The sequence below is a fragment of the Aythya fuligula genome, chromosome 2 (assembly GCF_009819795.1).
Source record: "Aythya fuligula isolate bAytFul2 chromosome 2, bAytFul2.pri, whole genome shotgun sequence".
Lineage (NCBI taxonomy): Eukaryota > Metazoa > Chordata > Aves > Anseriformes > Anatidae > Aythya > Aythya fuligula.
In genome coordinates, this window is record NC_045560.1 from 65636127 (window position 1) to 65657543 (window position 21417).

At 38.8% G+C, this 21417-nt stretch overlaps 1 protein-coding gene across 6 annotated transcripts in view; it reads left to right on the plus strand.

Annotated features, from left to right (window-relative positions):
• The window catches only part of MYRIP (myosin VIIA and Rab interacting protein), a 225104-nt gene that overhangs the window by 152468 nt on the left and 51219 nt on the right, over positions 1 to 21417 (plus strand). For all 6 annotated transcript variants that reach the window (XM_032181842.1, XM_032181846.1, XM_032181841.1 and 3 more), the window contains exons 4-8: positions 13778 to 13914; positions 15627 to 15707; positions 16328 to 16425; positions 16743 to 16823; positions 18327 to 18476. In XM_032181842.1, coding sequence (XP_032037733.1) covers positions 13778 to 13914; positions 15627 to 15707; positions 16328 to 16425; positions 16743 to 16823; positions 18327 to 18476 — 547 coding nt within the window. The remainder of the gene's footprint in view (positions 1 to 13777; positions 13915 to 15626; positions 15708 to 16327; positions 16426 to 16742; positions 16824 to 18326; positions 18477 to 21417) is intronic.

Sequence of the window (21417 nt, forward strand, 5' to 3'; positions counted from 1 at the left end):
ATATAAAATCCAAATATTTTTTAACAGTAGTACTAAGCTGTCATCACTCATGGTATGATTCATTCTAGGAGTCAAGTGTCCGTGAATGTAGATCTTTCTATTATTTTCCTCAATATGCTGAAAGTAAATAGATTTTCCGACTGCTTTATATTGGTACAACCTCTTACTTTGGGGGGGAAGGAGAAAAGAAAGTTTTATATTTTTCATCTTGAAACTCAAGTCAGGATTGTTGTTTTGTTCTTTTCCTGATTTTTTTTTCTCATTTCCCACTGTTTCTACCCCTGTGGTCTCTACCTATTTTGGAAGAGAACTTCTGAAAAAAATAATGTGTTGTTGTTTTTTGTTGGTTGGTTGGTTGGTTTGGTTTGGTGTATGTGTGAAAGTTCATCATAAAAGATGAAGAAAGAAAACTCAGTGAGGGCAAACAACCTTGAGCAGACAATATATACATCTTTTGCTTCATAACTAGAAGAATCATTTTTGACACTCCGCTTTTCATTACACATATAGACTAATCTGTCATCTTGGATAATAATCTGTTCTGTATTTCACTTATATGACTCTTTTAATGTTTTTCTAGGTCCAAAGTAATTTTAAACTTATTTTGAGGAATAGAAGTTGTGTTAGTGAAAACATTTGTAGTATTTAAAGGTAGAAAGAGGTAGAGGTATTAGAGGTAGAAAGTCTACCCACAAGGATGCCTAGGGCGAGGAAGTCGACTCCATGCCTAAGGACTGCCTCCACCAAGACAGAAAGAAGGGTGATTGTTGTGGGCGACTCCCTTCTCAGGGGAACAGAGGAACCTGTTTGTCAGCCTGACCCTACCCGTAGGGAAGTCTGCTGCCTCCCTGGGGCCAGGGTCAGGGACACTGCCAGGAAGTTTCCCAACCTGGTTTGCCCCTCTGACTATCATCCTCTTTTAATAGTCCAGGCTGGCAGTGATGACACTGAAGAGAGAAGCCTGAAGACCATCAAAGGGGACTTTAGGGGACTGGGACCGTTAGTGGATGGAGCAGGAGTACAGATGGTATTTTCGTCCATCCCTACAGTGGCAGGGAGGGGTACAGAGCGGACATGGAAAGCCCACCTGATAAACACATGGCTCAGAGGCTAGTGCCAACAGAGAAATTTTTTTTTTTTTTGACCATGGGGTGCTTTACTTGGCACCCGGCCTGATGACCACAGACGGGTCCCTATCTCTAAGGGGAAAATGGATCCTAGGCCAGGAGCTGGCGAGGCTCATTGAGAGGGCTTTAAACTAGGTAAGAAGGGGGACGGCACTGAAACAAGGCTTGTTAGAGCTGTGCCAGGGGTAACAATGGCAAGGCTGGGAGAGAAAGCAATAGCCCAACTGAAGTGCATCTACACTAATGCATGCAGCATGGGTAACAAACAGAAGGAGCTGGAAGCCACCGGGCAGCAGGCAGGTTACGACATGGTTGCCATCATGGAAACATGGTGAGACCATTCTCATGACTGCAGTGCTGCAATGTCTGGCTACAAGCTCTTCAGAAAGGACAGGCAGCATGGAAGGGGTGGTGGGGTGGCTCTCTATATCAGAAAGAGTTTTGATGTTGTGGAACTCGAGACTGGGAATGATAAGATTGATTCCCTACGGGTTAGGATCAGCGGGAAGGCCAACAAGGGAAGCATCCTGGTGGGGGTCTGTTATAGACCGCCGAACCAGGATGAGGAGACTGATGAGGAATTCTACAGGCAGCTGACAAAAGTTGGAAAATCGTCAGCACTTTTTCTTGGGGGGACTTCAACTTCCCAGATATAACCTGGAAGCACAACACAGCCCAGAGAAAGCAGTCTAGGAGGTTTCTGGAGAGTGTGGAAGATAGCTTCCTGACTCAGCTGGTTAGTGAGCCTACCAGGGGAGGTGCCCCACTAGACCTTCTGTTCACAAACAGGGAAGGACTGGTGGGAGATGTGGTGGTTGGAAACTGTCTTGGGCAGAGTGACCATGAAATGGTAGCGTTCTCCATTCTTGGAGAAGCCAGGAAGGGGACCAGTAAAACTGATGTATTGGACTTCCGGGGGTCCGACTTTGAGCTGTTCAGGACCCTGGTTGGTAGAGTCCCTTGGGGAGTGGTTCTGAAGGGTAGAGGAGTCCAGGAAGGCTGGGCACTCTTCAGTTTTTCAGCCTGGAGAAAAGGAGGCTCAAAGGTGACCTTATCGCTCTTTATAAGTACATTAAAGGAGGCTGTAGCGAGGTGGGGGTTGGTCTGTTCTCCCACGTGCCTGGTGACAGGACAAGGGGGAACAGGCTAAAGTTGCACCACGGGTGTTTTAGGTTGGAAGAACTTCTTTTCTGAAAGGGTTGTGAGGCAGTGGAACGGGCTGCCCAGGGAAGTGGTTGAGTCACTATCCCTGGAAGTCTTTAAAAGACGTTTAGATGTTGAACTTAGCGATATGATTTAGTGGAGGACTTGTTAGTGTTAGGTCAGAGGTTGGTCTCGATGATCTTGAGGTCTCTTCCAAGCTAGACTATTCTGTGATTCTGTGATTTCTAAAACATGCCTGGGGAGGCATTGGTTGAAGTTTCTGGCCTTGGATAACACATCTCTGTATTTCTGATTCTTCTGATTTCTACTCTCCATTTATTGTGTCCTGATGTCGTGGTTTAACCCGGCTGGCAGCTAAACACCACGCAGCCGTTCGCTCACCCTCCCCCTCCCTCTCTGGGACGGGGGAGAGAAATGGAAAGTGAAGCCCGTGAGTTGAGATAAAGACAGTTTAATAAGACAGGAAAATAATAATAACAAAGTAATAATAACAATAATAATAATAATAATACAATGGTGATAATAGGAAAATAATAATAATATATATAAACAAGTGATGCACAATGCAATTGCTCACCACCCGCTGACCGATGCCCAGCCTAACCGAGCAGTCCGGCCCCCTCCCCCTGGCTAGCCACCCCTATATATTGTTTAGCATGACGTCAGATGGTATGGAATACCCCTTTGGCTAGTTTGGGTCACCTGTCCTGGGTCTGTCCCCTCCCAGCTCTTACTGCACCCCCAGCCTGCCTGTTGGCAGGACAGAGCAAAAGGCTGAGATGTCCTTGGCTTGGTATAAGCACTGCTCTGCAACAATTAAAACATCGGGCTGTTATCAGCACTCTTCTCATCCTAAGCCAAAACACAGCATTCCACCAGCTGCTAGGAAGAAAATTAATTCTGTTCTATCTGAAACTTCTGTTCTAACTGAAACCAGGACACCTGAGCAAGTAGTCATTTGTTTTTCATCATTTTAAAGGCAGGCTGTCTTTTGCCTTGGTTGAAAACAAATCACAATAGTCTATCTTTCTCAACTGTTCTGTTTCATGTCAAATAATTCTGTATCATGTAAGACTGGTATTCTCCAGCTTTTTCAGACCTGTTCTGCCTAGTATACCGAAAGCTGCAGGTGCTGTGGCTCCTGTCTCAATGCAATCCCACAAGTGTACATGCAAGTCCTTCCTGCACCATGAACCTTAGCCAGGATGCAAATAGGTAATCTACCAAGGTTGCAATGCTACCCCACAAATCTTTGTCCCTCTGCATCGTGTGACCAGCTTTCTGCCTGTCCCAGGATCCTATGTGCATGCATCTACCTCAAATCTTGTCTTTGTTGTGTGACCTGGCTAGCGCTCTCTTGTAAGGTGGGACAGAGGGAAGTTGAGAGGTCTCTCTACAAAGCTGTGCATCATTTGGATGAAAACATGCTTGCACTGTCCATAGCGCTATCCTTAAAAATTTGTCATTAAATGATTTTCCCATGGGTATGTATGTAATAGAATGCACTTCAGCATCTGCCCTGTCTTTCTAATAGGGCAAGTAAAGAATGACATCAATCATGTGATAATATTTTCACACTTTATATAATAGGCTTTTTCCTGTCCCTGGATGTGTTGCATAATGGCTGGTGATTTCTCTTATTCTCACCTCCTAAAATAAGGTCGGTACACTAATGGAGCAGCAGGTACACTGAAGATACCCCTAATGCACCACCTTGTACTGACTGACTGCCCCAGTACTCCCCAAATTTATCTTCAGCAATGCAAGTGAATCATTTGTCCCACCTTCATGTTTTCCTAAGGTAAAAAAAAAAAAAAAAAAAAAAAAAAAAAAAAAAGAATGGAGAAAGAATTACAAGAAACTTCGTCTGAGAGCTTGAGAGTTACTCGACAGCCTTTTGACAGAAGAACTGTGCATGTGCAGAGAGAAATGATAGTTTAATTTATTCCTGTAAGGCTCCCACCTTAGATGCACAGAAGGAGAGTCACACACACACCCCTCAGTGTCTGACCTTCTTGGGCTCGGCAGCCATTTGGCAGGCTGCACCACGAGCCACACCAGCAGGCAGCAGTTCCCAGTGCAATCAGATTGCTCAGCTGGAAATCCTAGTAGCAGGGATTGCTTCCCCAAAATGTGGTCAAGTTTCTTTTTTTTATGGGATGAGTTCAGCTTGAGAAGAGACCTATATTCTCTCCCCTTCGATGGGAGATGAGGGTAAGACAGGTAGCTTCTTTTGGCTCTGTCTCTTCCTGTGGCCACCACACACAGGATTCCTCCTTTTACTGCACTGAGACTTTCTCTGCTACTATCAGGTGAAACAACAGTGTCTTAATGCAAAAATGTATACTGTATGCAGCCTTGTATACAATGGATTGACAGTAAGTCCCTTTGTTTGTTTAGGCCATAAGCAGCATAGTTGGGAAAAAAAATGCCACAAAAATTGCCTCATTGGCCTTTCCTTAGCAAAACATGAAAACCTCTTTTAATGAAACTAAAGCAAATAAGGCAAGAAGAGAAAGAAGAGAGATCTTGGTCAAATAACAGCCACTTTGGATGCATTTCCATCTCAGTGTTATGGGAACTCAACAATCCTTGGTGTGCTTTTTGAGCAAAATCCTTGTTGTAATTGCTCTTCTTGAATGAACACCATGGATCTAGCTGAGAAGGGCTGTGATTTTTGCGATCTACTCACTGCCAGCAGTTGCAAGCCAGCACTATGGGACTTGACAATCCATTGCACATAGTCATCTTTGCTGCATGACTAGGTGGCTTTGCAGCCTCTACCTGCTTTAACCTCTCCTGTTCATATCCTTTCTTCTAGTTTCTTACATTTTTCTTGATGGCTCTTGATTAAACTTAAAACAAACATGCTGATATCACATACGCATTTCTGCATCTTATCAAAACTGGCTGGCCCTGTGAGGATACCGCCAGCCCTTGTGCAGAACAGCATAAGCTGGCCCTGTAGAAGACAGGAGGATTGTTTGGCCTTGAAGCTTTTTGATGGTTAAAAAAGCAAATTCTGCTCCAGAGAGCAGTTCAATATTACCCAAGAGCTCTGAGTGGGGATGTTTTACAGAAACAGCTTTATTACTCTGACAGCATGGCTAATCTGTACTTATAGGACTGTTTTCTTTTGATCATTGTGATACAACTATTTAAAAAAATAGAGTTGTTTTTTTTTTTTTTTTCTTTTTCTATTTTTCATTATTCAAATAGCAGAAAATCCATATGAAAAGTATATTTGTATGTGTGCCCAGATGTTAGTGAGGCCAGCTGGGATTAAAGTCTCATTTGTATAATTTGTAAAGGCTTTGGAATTTTTCCTACAGTTTTCAGCTGTAAGATGGAATTTAGCTTTGTCAGACTGCTGGACAGCTTGCATAATAAAGCTTCCAACTAAAAATATTTTCTGTGCAACAGGGTAAAACACACAAGGGAAAAATGTTCATTTTAAATGTGGTGACTTGAGTTGGTTTGAAAAAAGAAATTATATTTAAAAAAAAAAAAAAATTGTCCTGTGTTTTTACATCTTAATCACAGAGCTCTACTCACAAGTAGCACAAAACAGAGAAAGCTAAAGGCAAAGAATGGTAAAAAGCTCAGTAGGCACACACTTTATGTTCAGGACGCTCACTGGCATGTGGAAGCAGACAGCACCATTGCACAGCATCTGATACCCTCACCTCAGTCTTGCCCAAGTCATGCTCTTGGTCCATGCTGGGAAGAGCTGCTGAGGTGCAGTTGGTGGCTGAGCTGTTCTTTCTAGGACTAGCCAGCTAATCCCACCTAGCCCGTTTCCCACTGTAATTCAAGAAAATCTTTTTGCTTGAACTGTGCAGGATAACTATCCAAACTGTGTCTGGGTGCTTTGCTTTCTGGGGAGTGCAGCATCACTCCATCTCATTTTTCCTCCTTGCCATGGCTGGGTGGGTGGCAAGGAAATGCTTTCTTTATATCCCCCAGCTCAGGAGCTTGTGAGACTTGGATTTGAATGTGTTATGCTCCTGCTGTGAATATAATACATTATATATACTGATACATACATACATATATATATATATATATATATATATATATAAATGTATATATGTAAGAAAGCAGTGCCTCCAGTTGAACAGCATGTTTCTTAGCTGTAGTGTGGCTTGTGGAGTTGAAAAGCTACAAATACATGTAATCTCAGGGAGCAGGTGGTGGAGTCACTGTGCACTTAATTCCCAGAAGAAGGCTGTACAGCCTAGCTTAGCACAAGTTGGGCTTGCAGGGAGAGAGTACCACTACAAAAGATGAGAAATTGCATCTCTTCACTACCCATCAAAGTTTTAGGGTTTTTGGCTTATTTTATTTTTAAAATTTCTTTCTTTAAATAATCTTGAAATGAGCTCTGTTTTCTCTTTGAATTTACATGGTGATGTTTTTTCTCTTCTTTGCTGACATTTCACAGCAGCTTGTTCACAGCTTTCTCCCAACACAAGAGCAGAAACAGACCTTAAAGCAGAGGATTGTTGTCTTTTTGGTGTTCTTTAGATCTGTATTAAAAGCCCTGGGTATTTTTCTAATCAGGATTACAGAATTAATTTGCATGGTTTATCCTCTGGTATTTTTTTCTGATGGAGTGGAGTTTGTATCTTTTTTGTGAAGATTTTTATGCTGCATCGACCTCGCTTATTTTTTGTTCAGCTGTTTTTCAAGAATCTGTGGATTAAAAATGAAGTTTGCAGAAAGAAAATCCTTCACTTAGGTAATTTAGATAACTAATCAAAATTGCTTAGTGTTCTATAGTTTCATTTGGTATCTGTTATGTTTTAGTTGTTATATTTGGACTGAAAATAATTTCATTTCATTAGTATTAATGCAAAGTTCAATGACCAGATTTTCCTGAGAGTGTTTTGATGTTGCTCTCTGCATTCTGAAGTTTATTTATGATTTTTTTTTGTTTGAAATTTGCCTTACTTCAATGGATAGATACAAAGAATAAATTTGTAATGCTTGCTTTAGCATGTTGCATGCATATGAGTGTAATAAATTTGCTAATTATGCATATTGATTAATTCTTGTTATTTGCCTTAAAAATATCCAGTACAGGGGTGACCAGGATACAGAATTTCTCCCCTTTGAAAAAATGTTGAGATACTGAAGTGTATTTTACAGCAAAGTAAGATAAGGGAAAAACAAAAATACAGAATTTCGCCTGAAATGAAATTTCTAGGGGAAAATGCATTCCGATAAAGTGAAATCTGTCCTTTTGTTTATGGGGGAAGGTTTGTTTCAGTAGCAACATTTTTATTTGTATATTTGTGATTTCCACATCATAAAATAAATCCTGTAGATTATACACAAATAGAATGAATGTACCCTGTAATTTAAGATACCCTCATAAAAAGCTTTTTGAAGCTAAAAAGTCAAATGTTCCATCTTGGGAATATGAGCTTTCCAGCTTTAGGCAAGCATTGGATTTGAACTTCTTTCAATTTGGTTTCAAATATCCAGTGGCATCTTACTTAATTTTCATCAGGGCTGACTGGTAATATTAATCAGCTGTGTAAAGAGAAGCACTTTCTAATGAAAAGAAAGGGAAAACAGAAATAGGGCAATAGGTTTTCAATGTTAAGTTTGGGAAGGAAGTATCATAAAGAGTTAACAGCAGCATTTTGGGCTTCGTGTTTAGCAGGTGTCGTTCTTGAGGTGTGAACAAGCTGCCTTTCACAGACAGGGTATGTGCAAATATAAGATCCATCTTTGGAATGACAGGAGCTTGGCCTCAATCTGATGTCTAGAAGTTCATGTTCAGGACCTTGGGGGCTGAATTTTCTCAATTTATGTTTTTAAGTCTGATTTTCGGGGAACTAAGCATTGGCAGGATACTCATATGTGCTGTGCTTGTGTACTACAGTAATGGTCCATCCTGAAGGAAAAGAAAATGAAGTTGTATTCTTTACCCTGGCAGTATATTTGATTTTTAACCTAGAATTAAGTTTGATTTCACTGAAACTGAAAGAAACTGAAACACTTTAGTTCCAGTACATTATAAGCCCTAAAATATCAGCGCAAGGAAAAAAAAGTAAAAAGAAAGAAATATTGCTGTTGGCACAGAAAGAATACTACAGGATGCTGAGTTTGAAGCAAGTTTATTCTAAAACCGGTTAAATAAGAAGTGACAGGCTAAATCTTAATTGTTTCTCTGGGCCTCAGGCTGAGACCATGTAGTGCCTGGGAAATGGAAATGAGGATCTTGAGCTTCATTTCCTGAGTGAGGACAGTAGAAGGACAGAGTCGGTGTATGAGGTTCTGTGATTGCCATTTTAACTTTGATTGTTTTTTTTTTATTTGACATGGTTGCATTGCTATTGGAATTTCCCACAGAGCAGCAGTTCTGGTCTCTGGATAGTCCTGTTCTGTATTTCAAAGCTGGATTTGTTCGTGTTTGTTGGATTTTTTTATGGTTTGTTTCATTTTGTTTCAGTTTTGCCTTTTTTTATTTTTATTTTTTAGTTTTTATTACTTAATGTAAAAAAAAATAAAATACCATATCCACAAAAATGAAAATGTGCAAGACTTGTAAAGCAACTCCCTTCCTGACTGAATCCAGACCATTGCTAAACACAAGTCAGGAGAGATCTGACATTGTATATACTACATGGAGACCTCTGCTGTAAGTGGACACAGCACAAGAAGCACAGAGTAACAATTTTTAAAATCCTTCCCCCCAGGTAGAAGTTATTTGAAGTTATTTTCAGCAGCTGTTTTATTTGGCTTCTTGTGAGCTTGATTTGGTGTGAGTTGATCATCAGCTGCCTGAGAAATTGCTGCGGTGTGTCTGTGTTTCTGGGCTGACCAGTGCCATATCTTCTATATGGCTGATATCACTTCCGTAGGTCTGCTGTTGGGTCCTTTTCATTATTTCTTTATTATTTTATGAAGTAAGAACCACAGGGAAAATTTCATCACAATGTTATAAGCCCTTGAAAATGGAGTTAATAATGAAAATCACAACAGTGCCCCCTAAATCTGTTACTAGTAAATGCAGTGCTGGACTAGTAAGGGGAGGGGAAGACTGAGCTAAACAAGAAGAAATTATTTGAAGGAACAATTTTTCCTGTCAAAAAGAGACAAGTTCTTCTGAATTACTTTGAGAGAAAACTTCTCACAAAGTTCATGGAAAAATGTCATTAAAAACTGCTTCCTTGTAGTTTATCTTGCATTATAAGTAGAGATTAAGGTCGTGAACATTACATTGGTACTACCTTTTAGAGAAAATCTACTGCAGAAGCTTCCTACAGCCTTCAGACCAGATAAAACCTCACATTTTAGAAGAAAAAAATAAAGTGGTAAATAAGTTGCTAAACAATATCGTCTGAATTGATTAGTGAATGCTTGTAATCGCAAGTGGAGTCTTTCACATGATTTTCCTGTGATCACCACTAATAAGGACAGATATGGTTCATGTCTTCACTCCGCAGCACAGCTGGTGTACTCTTTTCCTCAGGAGAAGCCTAAAGAGTGGTTGAGAGCTGGAGGTGAGAAATGTATTGAAAACTTCATGGAATATTCCTGCTTATAAAAATTTTGCATGAGCTTATCTGTTACTCGTGTGGTGCTACTTGATTAAAGCAAACAAATTGCTACACTAAAAAAAAGGCTGGGGCTTTTAATACTCGTTCAAGTTTTTCTGTTATTAGAGCACAAGTGTCTGTTTAGCTTTCACACTTTCTAGTAAAGCAGAATTTTAAAATCACAGTATTCCCCACTGCGAAAAGTACGTCAAAATGTAACTCAGCTCTATGGTAATATTATATAACACAAAGACTGTCCTTAGCATTTCAGGGTATTTAAAAATAAAGACATAGCAGTCTTTGTGGCACAGAAATAAAGAGAAATAGCTTCAACTATTCCTGCTTCTTTAAAATGCATACAATTAATATCCTTTCTGTGTGAATTTGATTTTGTGGAGAGAACTTGCACACATTCTATTAGTGGTCATAAGGGAAGCGTTAAATTTTTACAATTTAATGCTAGTAGTGGCATAGTCTTTCATTACTCTGGCCTCATGGAACAGCCTTTGCTGTTCTTTTGCATTACGTTAAAATAGAGGTCAATATTAAAGGATTTTGAAACAAGGGTAAAACGCTCTTATTTTTCTTTTGAGTGGGCCCTTTATTTTAGTATCTATAACAAGAACTGCTCTGTTCTACAAATCCTTTCTCCCCAGGAAGAGTCAGCAGGCACATTGTGACTTACTTGAAAGTTAAGAGGCTGAAAAGCTTTAGAAGAGACCTTATAATCTCCTGTAAAATGTATGCAGGACAGAATCATAGATTTGGAGCTGTTGGTAGCTCTCCAACACATAAGAGAGAAGCATGAGATAATTAGATTACTCACAAAGTGTTAATCCTGCAGAAATGAGGAAGTTTAAAAAAATTCCCAACCCTGTTGTTTATACCAGATTAGCTAGTACAAAGAAGCAAGCATGTCTTCTTTCATTGTTTCTTTGAGATGTGTAATCTCTTATCAATTTTACTCTCCCAACGTTCATGTATGGAAAATGTTATTATTACAAATACAGAGCCTACCTTTAAATTGTGTTAGCTGCAAAGCACCATATCATCCTTTTAAGAAAACAGTGCTATTAGCTTTCTGTTCTTACAAAAACAGCATTGACAAGACCCAGGAAAACTTGGTAACATGGGGAAAAAATATGGGGCAGAAGAGCATTTTTCCTGGCTAATACCTCTTGCTAAGCCTCTTCCAGCCCAGTTATCCAAATTTAGTTATATCTATAGTAATGATTGTGACTCCATGATATTGACTGATATATTATGCTCCTAGCACATGCAGAAACTGAGTGGACAAAATGGAATTAAGTGGAATCAAATTCAGCAAGCAGAAGACAGTGTTTGTTCCTTTCTGGTACAGTTTACATGAAAGCACACAGTTCCTGCCAACAAAGGAGTTAGGCTCTCAAAACACCAAAGAACTGCAGAGCAACTTGCCTCCATTCATGGATTCATCGATGTCCCAGCTGCCAAGCCCTGCTCTGGACCTGATTCCTGATCATAACTGGTTCCTTGGTAGCAGAGTTGCAGGAATTCAGAAATCTTCCGCTTCACAGACAGACCTATGCATAGAATCATAGAATCATTTAGGTTGGAAAAGCCCTGTAAGATCATCATCAAACCATCACATAACAATACCAAGTCCACCACTAGACCATGTTCCTAAGCACCACAGGCACACATTTCTTATCACTGCTGTTGTTTGCTACTAAACACTTTCCAGTGGTGACAGAGGAATGGACTAGATCATGATGTTCTGCTTTACATGAAGCAGATATTCCTGTTTAACTATACTGACAATCAAAAAATCCAGAGATTGACTGGAAGCACTTACCTGAAACCTCTGCTCTGCATACTTGGTCTCTATTGAGCATCTCTTAAAGTTTAGTGCTGAGTAAGAACTACACTGTTAGTTTCACAAAAGGTGAGACTTTATTTCCTTGTGAAATGGCATATGTTAAACAAAAACTGTGGATTTTTATATGCTTTTCATTTTATAAAGAAAAGTCCGGAGTCCCTGAAGAAAAATCTAAAGGTTAGACTGGGTTTTGTGTTTTGCTTTTTTACCCAAGGCCCCAGATTTAATAAATGGAGTTAAATCATTGAATTTCTTCAAGTATGGAAGTGATGAGAGTCCAGCACTACTGACAGTAACATAATTTCTGTGGGGGTTAGCATATTGACACTGGTCACTAACCTTAGCATTTTGATTTCTAAGTTCTTCTGCGTCATTTCTGCTTAATTACATAACAAGCTCATGGGCTTTCTAGGTTTAAGACCTCTATTTTAGTAATTAGTACAAGGGGGGAATTGCCTTCATAGCTGTTGTGGTTTAACCCATCTGGCAGCTAAGCACCACATAGCCATTCACTCACCCTCCCCCCTCCCTCTCTGGGATGGGGGAGAGAAATGGGAAAGTGAGACCCAGGGGCTGAGATAGAGACAGTTTATTAAAGCAGGAAAATAATAATAACAATAATAATAACAATAATAATAATAAATAATAATAATAATAATGTGTACGAAACAAGTGATGCACAATGCAGTTGCTCACCACCCGCTGACCAATGCCCAGCCTAACCCCAAGCAGCCGGCCCCCCCACCCTGGCTAGCCACCCCTATATATTGTTTAGCATGAGGTCACATGGTATGGAATACCCCTTTGGCCAGTTTGGGTCAGCTGTCCTGGGTCTGTCCTGTCCCAGCTCCAGCTGCACCCCTAGCCTGCCTGTTGGCAGGACAGAGCGAGAAGCTGAAAAGTCCTTGGCTTAGTGCAAGCACTGCTCTGCAACAATTAAAACATCAGCATGTTATCAGCACTCTTCTCATCCTAATCCAAAACATAGCACCCTACCAGCTACTAGGAGGAAAATTAACTCTATCCTAACTGAAACCAGGACAGTAGCCTGTACTGTTTTCATGTCATATCAAAATATCTTGGTTCCTGCACTTGTAAGTGCAGTAAATTAACTAAAAATAAACAACTGTGGCAGTATGCAGAGGAACAAATGGGCTCAGACAGGAAAGAGAATGCACAGAATTAACTCATATTTGCTGGCTCAAGCTTATTTCTCCTTCCTGCAGGCATCTGGGTAAATCAGCTTTAATTTACAGGTAGGACCTTAGAGCTTAGATGCTTAGGATCCATTGTCACCTTCTATAGGAAACAAATGGGTGTACTGTGGGTTTCCCTGCAGTAACCTGTGGTTATGTTTCCTGGGCATATGTCATATGCTCCACCACCAACCACTGAAGAGGTGAAGTGAGTGCCCTCTGCCAGGTAGAAAAGAATACGGAGCTGAACAGTATCTCATGGCTTTCTAAAAGTGTGTGAGCTCTGGGGACAGATCTAGTAGGTTAGGTTATTAACATCAGTGATGCTTATTGCTGGATGTAACAGACCAAACCACAGTTGTGAGAACAACCTCCCAAAAGTTGTCTGCCTGCTTCTCTTTCTCATTCTGCTTTGAGGTCCTCAATGTAGTGTTTTCAATAAATAAAAGCAGTGATATACTTTTAGGAAAAAAATATTTTTGAGTGTACTAGTGGGCTAATGTTCTTGCATTATGTCTTAATCTGTGGAAATAAAGGCTATTTTTAAAACCTTCCTGTGCAGTTCCAAAGCTTGTTTATGCTTTTCAAAAGGCTGTAGTGTTGGAATTGTAATGTAACAGGGGAGACCAACTGTTTTGATAATAGTCAAAACAAAACAAAACTTTGAGTAATGCCAAGCAGATATTTGCTCAGTAATTGCCTTTACTTTTTGTTCTAGTACCAGACACATAAAAGATACAAACTCTGAAGAACTATTCAGAAGTTAGTATTTTTATGCTCTAACACTGTAAGGATCTCTTTTGATATAAATGGATAGTAAACAGTTAGGTTTATTTATTGTAGAATCATTCCAAATATGTTGTTTATTTTTCGTTTTAGGCTCCTGAGGACCCAGTCTCTGGATTGGTACTATAATAATGTGAAGAGCCGCTTTAAGTGTTTTGGAAGTGCCAAAGTCCTGAAGAACTTATACAAGAAGCATAGACTGGAAAGCGGAGTTTGTCCTGATGTAATAGGTAAGAACAGCTGTGTTCATGTCTTATTAGTTTACCTACTTTAACACACGAGCTAAACCAATGAAAATTCTGAGATTATTTCAAAAAATAATAACTTAAATGTTATATTTTTTTCAGAAATATCATAGTAGAGAGAGAAAAAGAGGTGAAGTGCCTTAGAGAGTTGTTTTAATAATTCAAAGAATATTTAATTTTAATTATTCCACTGATAATTATGCCACTCCTTCTAACAGCAGAATTGTGATCTTCAGTCCATAAAGTAAATTGCAGTTTGCATTCTAGTCCATGTCCCAGAATTTATCGTAGTTCTGAGTAGGCAATTGATAAGAAAATAATATTGCATTCAACATTTGGCTTAAGAACATATTTCATGGCATTTGAAGCAAAATTTTGTTAACATTGGATACATTCTATATATGCAAGTTGACCAAAACGTAGATTGTCCTCACTTAAGGCTTTGCTTTCTTAAAGATTTCAAACAGGCCACATTTTATTTTAATTATGTTTGTAAATGGTTAAATGATGCTGTGTTGGTGACACCCTTTTAAATGAAGAGACACAATCCTTCCTGAACTATTGTGTTAAAAACCCTGTAATAGTAATTGAAGATGTAAAATAGATTAGAAGAAATGGTATTTTGTGTCAGAGTGGTAATTTTAGTGAATTAATCAAATCACAACTGGCTGAATGTTTGAGATTTCACTGGCTTTATTAGACCAGATACTTTTCTAATGTAATTCCTTCAAAATTTCTACAGCAACTGCAATTTTTATGTAGTATTTAATTTGTCTTTTTCTGAAGTTATATGATGGTAAGTGGACTCTCTAATCCTGAGTGAAAATTCTAGGTGTTTCTTATGAATATTGGCATAAAAACTTCTAGGAAGAAATGAGCAATGCATTAAATTCTGATATATTAGTCTTTCTGCTGTCTCTGCAATCAATTCATTTTTCTAGAGAAGATTCTTTAACAGCCAATACACAAATATGTGTAAAGGCAAGAATGCTCATACCAGTCAGAATGGAAATAGGACAGTGGACTTAAAAATTGTGGGGATGGATCCTTCAGAACTTTACTATAATGTGTTGTCTTCCCTCAAGCCATATTGTAAATGAATTTGTCTCTGAGTGGAACTGTGAACTGTGCAATGGCGAGTTGGAGTGGCATGTGCTTGATCTATGAGACTTTTATGAGGAAGGCCTTTGAGTCTAAATGTCATTGATAACTTTCTTCTACTCTTCGTGTGACTGTTAGGTAAATCTTTTGTTCCATTTGAAGATATATGCCAGTATACATGTCTAGGTTTTAGCTTATTTATACAGTGTTGCCCTTTAAAATATATAATCAATTTCCACCCCAAATGCCATATTAAAAGCAAATTCCGCAAACTTAACTTTCACCATGTAAGTTTTATGTTCTAGTAGCTGCTTCTTCTCTCGTTTAAAGTACAATTAATTTTCTAGGGCTTTCACATAAAAGCAGTGTGGTGGGTTTTTTTTGGCAAAAATGGCTGCAATCATGCTTTATACAAAAAGGTAGGAGGAAATATCTGGTTATTCCTCTTTGTGTGTGGTGCCACTGTACCTTAAGAGAATATTCTAATCTAATAATATCTTTGCTGTGAATGGATATTTCTTATACTAACCATGAGTTAGTATATTTCTTATACTAACTCATGGTTAGTATAAGAAATTTATTTTTTTTTTGAGCAGAAGGAGGTTTTCTTGAAGGGAGCTTTGAAAATGAAGGAAGCATTTGTGGCAGTGACTCTACATTCTACAGACAGACAGAAGGTACACTCCTAAAAACTCATTCAATTAAAACTCAGTCCTTACACTTTGACTTACTGGACAAATAGCTTAGAGTGTTGATAAGTCCTGTTTACAGATCCAGCAGTCTTTTAGCTAAAATGTTTAGCAAGATACTAAAAATCCTCTGTGTTCACATGAACCTTGCTCGGATTTCTTGCTTTTACTAGCCCAAATATTACATGCTTATTCTAACATGATTGTCTTAATGTTCATTATTTGCTACTTCTCTCTTCCTTTCCTATGATTATATTTTTTTCATTCTTTTTCTGATATCCTCTTGGTGTTTATAGGAAGCTTATGGATTTTTCTCCTATGACTTCCTCCTAACTATTTTTCTGGATTCTAAGATAAACAGCTTAGAAATACTGTGTTTTATCATGTTTAATATCTAAATTTAACAAGTTAAATAGAAATTGAGATATATTGCTCTCTCTTAAGGTGTTTATTTTGCTATGCGTGATTATGGATTGAGGAAATAAATTTAGCCATGAACAAACTGAGATTTGAAAATATGTCCAGAATATTGGTCTGAATTTTGCAGTTTTTTATGCAAAATATATGTATATAATGAACAAAGTGATTTCAATTTTTTCCTCACCTAGGACACAGCATGATGGATACCCTTGCTGTGGCCTTACGTGTTGCAGAGGAAGCAGTGGAAGAAGCTATTTCTAAGGCAGAGACCTACAGTGACAGTCTGGTAACATTTTCTAACACATTTTGTTAATTTAAACAGAGCAATCATGTTTTTAATTCTGGTAGTAGTATGAAAACAGGTAGATACAAAAGAGAAAAAGAAAAGTGACGATGTGTGCATCACCTGCAGAGTTAGGTATGAGTTTTACGAATTTGCATTCAAGATGTATGCTGTGTTTCAGGTGATGCATGATGTAAGTACCTGCAATTTCTTCCCACAGTGCCAATACAGCATATTACCCAATTTCTGATCTATACAAGTTCTGTGGAAAGGCCATTTTTATGTGATCTTAGCATCTACAGATAACTGTCTTCATGCAGGACAAGCAGAACGAGGCTTGCTACTTGCAAGAACACAAGGAGGACCTCATAGAAGAGCTGGCCACAACCATTGTGCAGAAGGTATGGCAGGCATTTTTTCCATAGCTTGTTCAGTAGCCAAAACATAGTTCTTTAGTCTGGTGAGCTGTGGTTCTGCTAACAGAGAAGATGATGACACCATTGTAGTAAGTACACAGTAAATGACAAGTTGCAACTTGAACTAGAACAATCTAGGCTTAATCAACTGTATCTGACAGAGAGATTAATCTATAAATAAGCTTAATCCAGTGCCTAAATTGATGGCCTACACCCTCAGAGCTGAGAGGTAAGACTCCTTCAGGTCTGTGATATGCTTGCTGGGAAAAGGAGGACACTCCTTACTAGGATTTTATGTATATACTTCAGTTCCCAAAAGGCACAAAGTTTTTCCACTATAAAGGAGCAGGCATTTGACTGTACCAACTCTACTGAACTCTGCATCTAGAAAACATAAGAAGAAAACATTAATCATTAAAGTACAATTCTGTTAAGGATTCTATGAGAGAGATGCAAAATACACAGAACCCTGATTTGTGTGGCATTTTTTGGGAAGCTTGGTCTTCTGACTGTAAAGCTGCAGTTGGCTCAGATGCAGGGCCAAAATGGAGTGCTAGTGGGAACAAATACCCCTTGAGTTTGTCTGGACAGGCTGGAGCAAGGCAAGACCAAACATGAACAGAGTGATTCTGAGTTTTAGGGATCAGTGAAGCAACCACTCTGCTTATTCAGTCTGGCTACATGTGAACTAAGCTCATTACCACATCCGTATATGCTCAGTGGGAAATGATCTGTCTTCTTTTTTAACAGGGATATTAGAAGATCCATTCTCCTTATCAGGAGATAGTCCAAATGTCCAAAGTCTATATCAGCTAAACTTGAATTGCTAACACTTTTATCAAAAGTTGCCTAACAAGATCTTTTATGCTGTAGAACAATATCCTGTATATGTTTTAAACAGGAGCCAGGAAAGTTGTGGAAATCAAATGTAGCAGGAAATAATCTGTCAGTGTAGGGTGGTAGGTAATTTATATGTCTCTCTCAAAACAGTGTAGATTTGCAAAAACAAAAATAGTGTCTAGACACCTAAAACCTCTTTGTTTTCAGTAGAAATATGTCTAGATGTCATGGGAGCCTTTGAAATTCCCCTCATATATTGTATTTTATGTTTCTTTGCAAGCATTCTTTATCTGAGAAAATACTTGACATTAGATGCTGCTAATGTTTAAAGTGTTACAGTAGCAACATTTTTCCATGCTTATTTAATTCACCTCTAATATTCCTACAGGCACTGATTATGATTTATTGTATTGTTGCTTATGTGCTTGCAAGCAGTGTGACATTAGATGAGAAACCTGCAAGCAGCTTGTCAGAATCATCCCTGCATGAACTGTGAAAAAAGCAAAGGGAAACTCCAGTGTTCTTTCTAGGTAGTTTGCCTTGACACAGAGTTAATATGATGTTCTAAAAATAAAAAAATAAAAAGTACTTTTTTTTCCCTCTCTCTCCGTCTCCTGTGCTCCCACCCCACCTACCCCAACCTTACAGATTATAAAGAAGCAGAAAAACAAAACCGAGCAGGCTGAAGCTGACTTTGAATGGCCACCATCCAGGAGCAGTGGCCTGGCATCCATTGCTGTTTCAGATCAGAGTATGCTGACTTTTCCAGGGAGTCGCAGGGGATCCTACACATTATGGGTGAGTGACTAAATACAAATATTGATGCTTTCTGATGCACAAAACTGGAATATTGAAATCCTGGATTACTATACTTACTGCCTCCTAGAAAGGGTACATATAGATCTGCAGAGAACAGCAAAACATATTGCTCAGTTGCATGATTTCCATAGCACATCATGGGCTATGGAAGTACATCAGAGACATTGTCTTGCATTGGTGAGTGTGTTAGGGAGAACTAAGATCATAATACAAGGGAGAACTAAGATCATAATACAAGCAGTCTTGCTGCTTGATTTGAAAGCTAACAGGATGCCATGCCTCAGTGTTTATTCCCTAAAAGTTTTTATGCTTACTTAGATTTAATTTAGATTTTTGCTGAATGTTATGTCTTCTTTTGTACAGTTTTAGATTTCTGTAAATCATATTTTGTACCTTAGCCATCTTAAAGAAAACAGTCAGTACCACAATAACAAAGAACTAAAAACTTTAGAGCACCATTTATGCCTTTCACTGAAGAGTGTTTCTTCCCCCTCTCACTTATTTCTCAGTACAGTGCCTTTAGTTCCTGCTTATAAAGCTGAAGAAAATCTGACAAGCTGCACTAGTAACATTTTAAGAAGAGCAGCAAGGGAAAAGAAGTGAAAATAAGCCATAGGCTTGGATAGGCTGTTTCACAATAGTAGAGCAAAGACAGTGACAGATGAGTTCCAGTGAATTTTGATACACTGGTTTAAGCTGCTGCTCCCAGACATCCTGCTATTGCGCTCATGTGTGCTTCCCCCCCCAGCAAAGCCATCAGAATTGAATGTGCGTTGTGCCTTAGCTCCAGTTTAGTATGCTAGCTTATGCTGACAGTGAAAATAGATTTACACCAGAATCTAAGACTGTGAGCCAGAACTACTGAGATATGTAAGGGAGTATCTTTCCCCATCTATTTCTAAACTGGAGGAGTAATGCCTTTAAGCTACTGAGCTATCACAAGTCAGAGTAAGCATGTTTACATGCTTTGCTCCTAGGCAACTTGCTTGTAGTACATAGGAGCCAGGAGAGGGAGAGTTGATTTTCTCTCTGACACAACCAAGCTTTCTTTCTGGAGTTTAAGGACTAGGGGAACACACTTTTCATATCCTCAGTTATTACATCAGAAGTCTGTTGCTGTTTTGAGTTTGGAGAGTTAAACTTGAACCCAACACGTTTTGAAATTCTGTTCTGAAATAACAAGTTTGAGTCCCAAATTTTCACCAGAGGGAGATTCTCCTTTCATTTGAGAAACTGTAAACTTTGTGGAGGTAGACATCCACAGGTAGACCTGTGGAAAATTTTCATGCTAAGGTGAGAACAGCTGCAAAGAACAGCTTCAAAACTTCTGCAGCTATCAGTCAATATGAGAGATTCAGGTGTGCTAAGTGGTTTATAAAAACTGTACCTCTGAAAAGTTTCTTTTTCCAGATTTGTCACATTTTGGTTTGTCTTCCATTAAGCCAAGTGCTCCAGATTCTGTAAACCCTTCCATAAATGCAGTTTCTACATTTTGCTTTGCTAGTGTTGCTTTATTGTTTGTTTTTGTCCTTTGAAGTATGCATGTGCTTATTTTTGCTTTGTTTTGAATAGAGAGGAATTAGTATAACTAGACATCCTCGGAAAACTAGAATAAGCCCAGTAGCTGATGTTGATGCAGTTATGTTAGCCTGCTAGGAAAGTGTACTGAAAGACAACTTGTACAGAGCAAGTGTAAAGCAGTTACTGCCTGTTTGATGTTCAGCAGCAGCAATGGAACAATCCAAATTCCTTTTTCTAAGCTTGCTTTCATTTCAACTTTGCCTTCATACAGCTATGAATGGTAAGCATGCATCTGTCAGATTTGGAGGACTGAATTGCATAAATTTCTCTTCTGTTTATCATTTGAGAAAGTTACCTTTTCTGTCAAAATTATTGCAATACTTTTCCTTTCCAAAACAAAAACTATTCTAGAGAAGCAGTTATAACTATGCCCAGATGCACTTCCCAGGAAAAGCTTCTTACAGCCTTGTAGGAGGATTTTGGAGCTCTTGAGTCCAAATGTGTGACAGAAAATCTTCATGGGCTCCACTACAACAAGTGAAGTTTTCACATTTCCTAACTGATGACACCAAATAATGCAAACCCTCAATTTTCATGTACACATCCTACCATTGAGCTGTATGTGTTTGTTGCCGTAGTTGAGCAGAGGTCAGCCACAACAACCCTAAGGGAAGAAAAATAAAAGTTTCTTTTTTCTTTCAAATCTATCCAAGTTTGCTGTTACAGAGGCTGGAGTTATTTACATTAACCTGTTTCCCCATAAGGATTATTTAAGTAGAGCTCTGTCTGTGTGAGGCTTTTTTTTGTAACTTGGCAAACAACTTATTACTTGAAGCAAGCAAAAGCAGTATAGATTAAACATAAGGGAAGAATAAATGAATAATAAAACAGAAAGACAGAAAGGCATGGGAAAGTGCCTTATTGCATTGCATTGTATTATCAGACACTTGCTAACAGTGTGGGGGGATCTGTAGTAATCCCAGATGACTAACAGTGTGGTTACAGCTGCCAAATAATTTTCTTCTAATCACAGCTATTTATATGCAGCTCATCCACATCAGCCAGAAAATTCCAGTGAGCTCTGGAAGCCCTGCATTACCTCTCTGCTCATTCAAAATCACTTGCTTTGAAATGGCCATTAGATAAGTTATTCTACCTCTTTGTAGTATGAAGTAGATACTGTATGCAGAAAACTTGAGCTTTGGAAGCTAGGAACATCACAGCGCCAGCAGACCAACTGTGTGAGACTTGCTTAATTAGAACAAAATCTATTGATCTTTGCATTAATGAGCTCACCCCCCCTTGTATCTCCCTGAAATGTATTATTGATTGATTAACTGCAGTACTGAAGTTGTCTTTTCCTTTTTTTATCTTTTCAATTTCTTTAAGATCCCTTCCC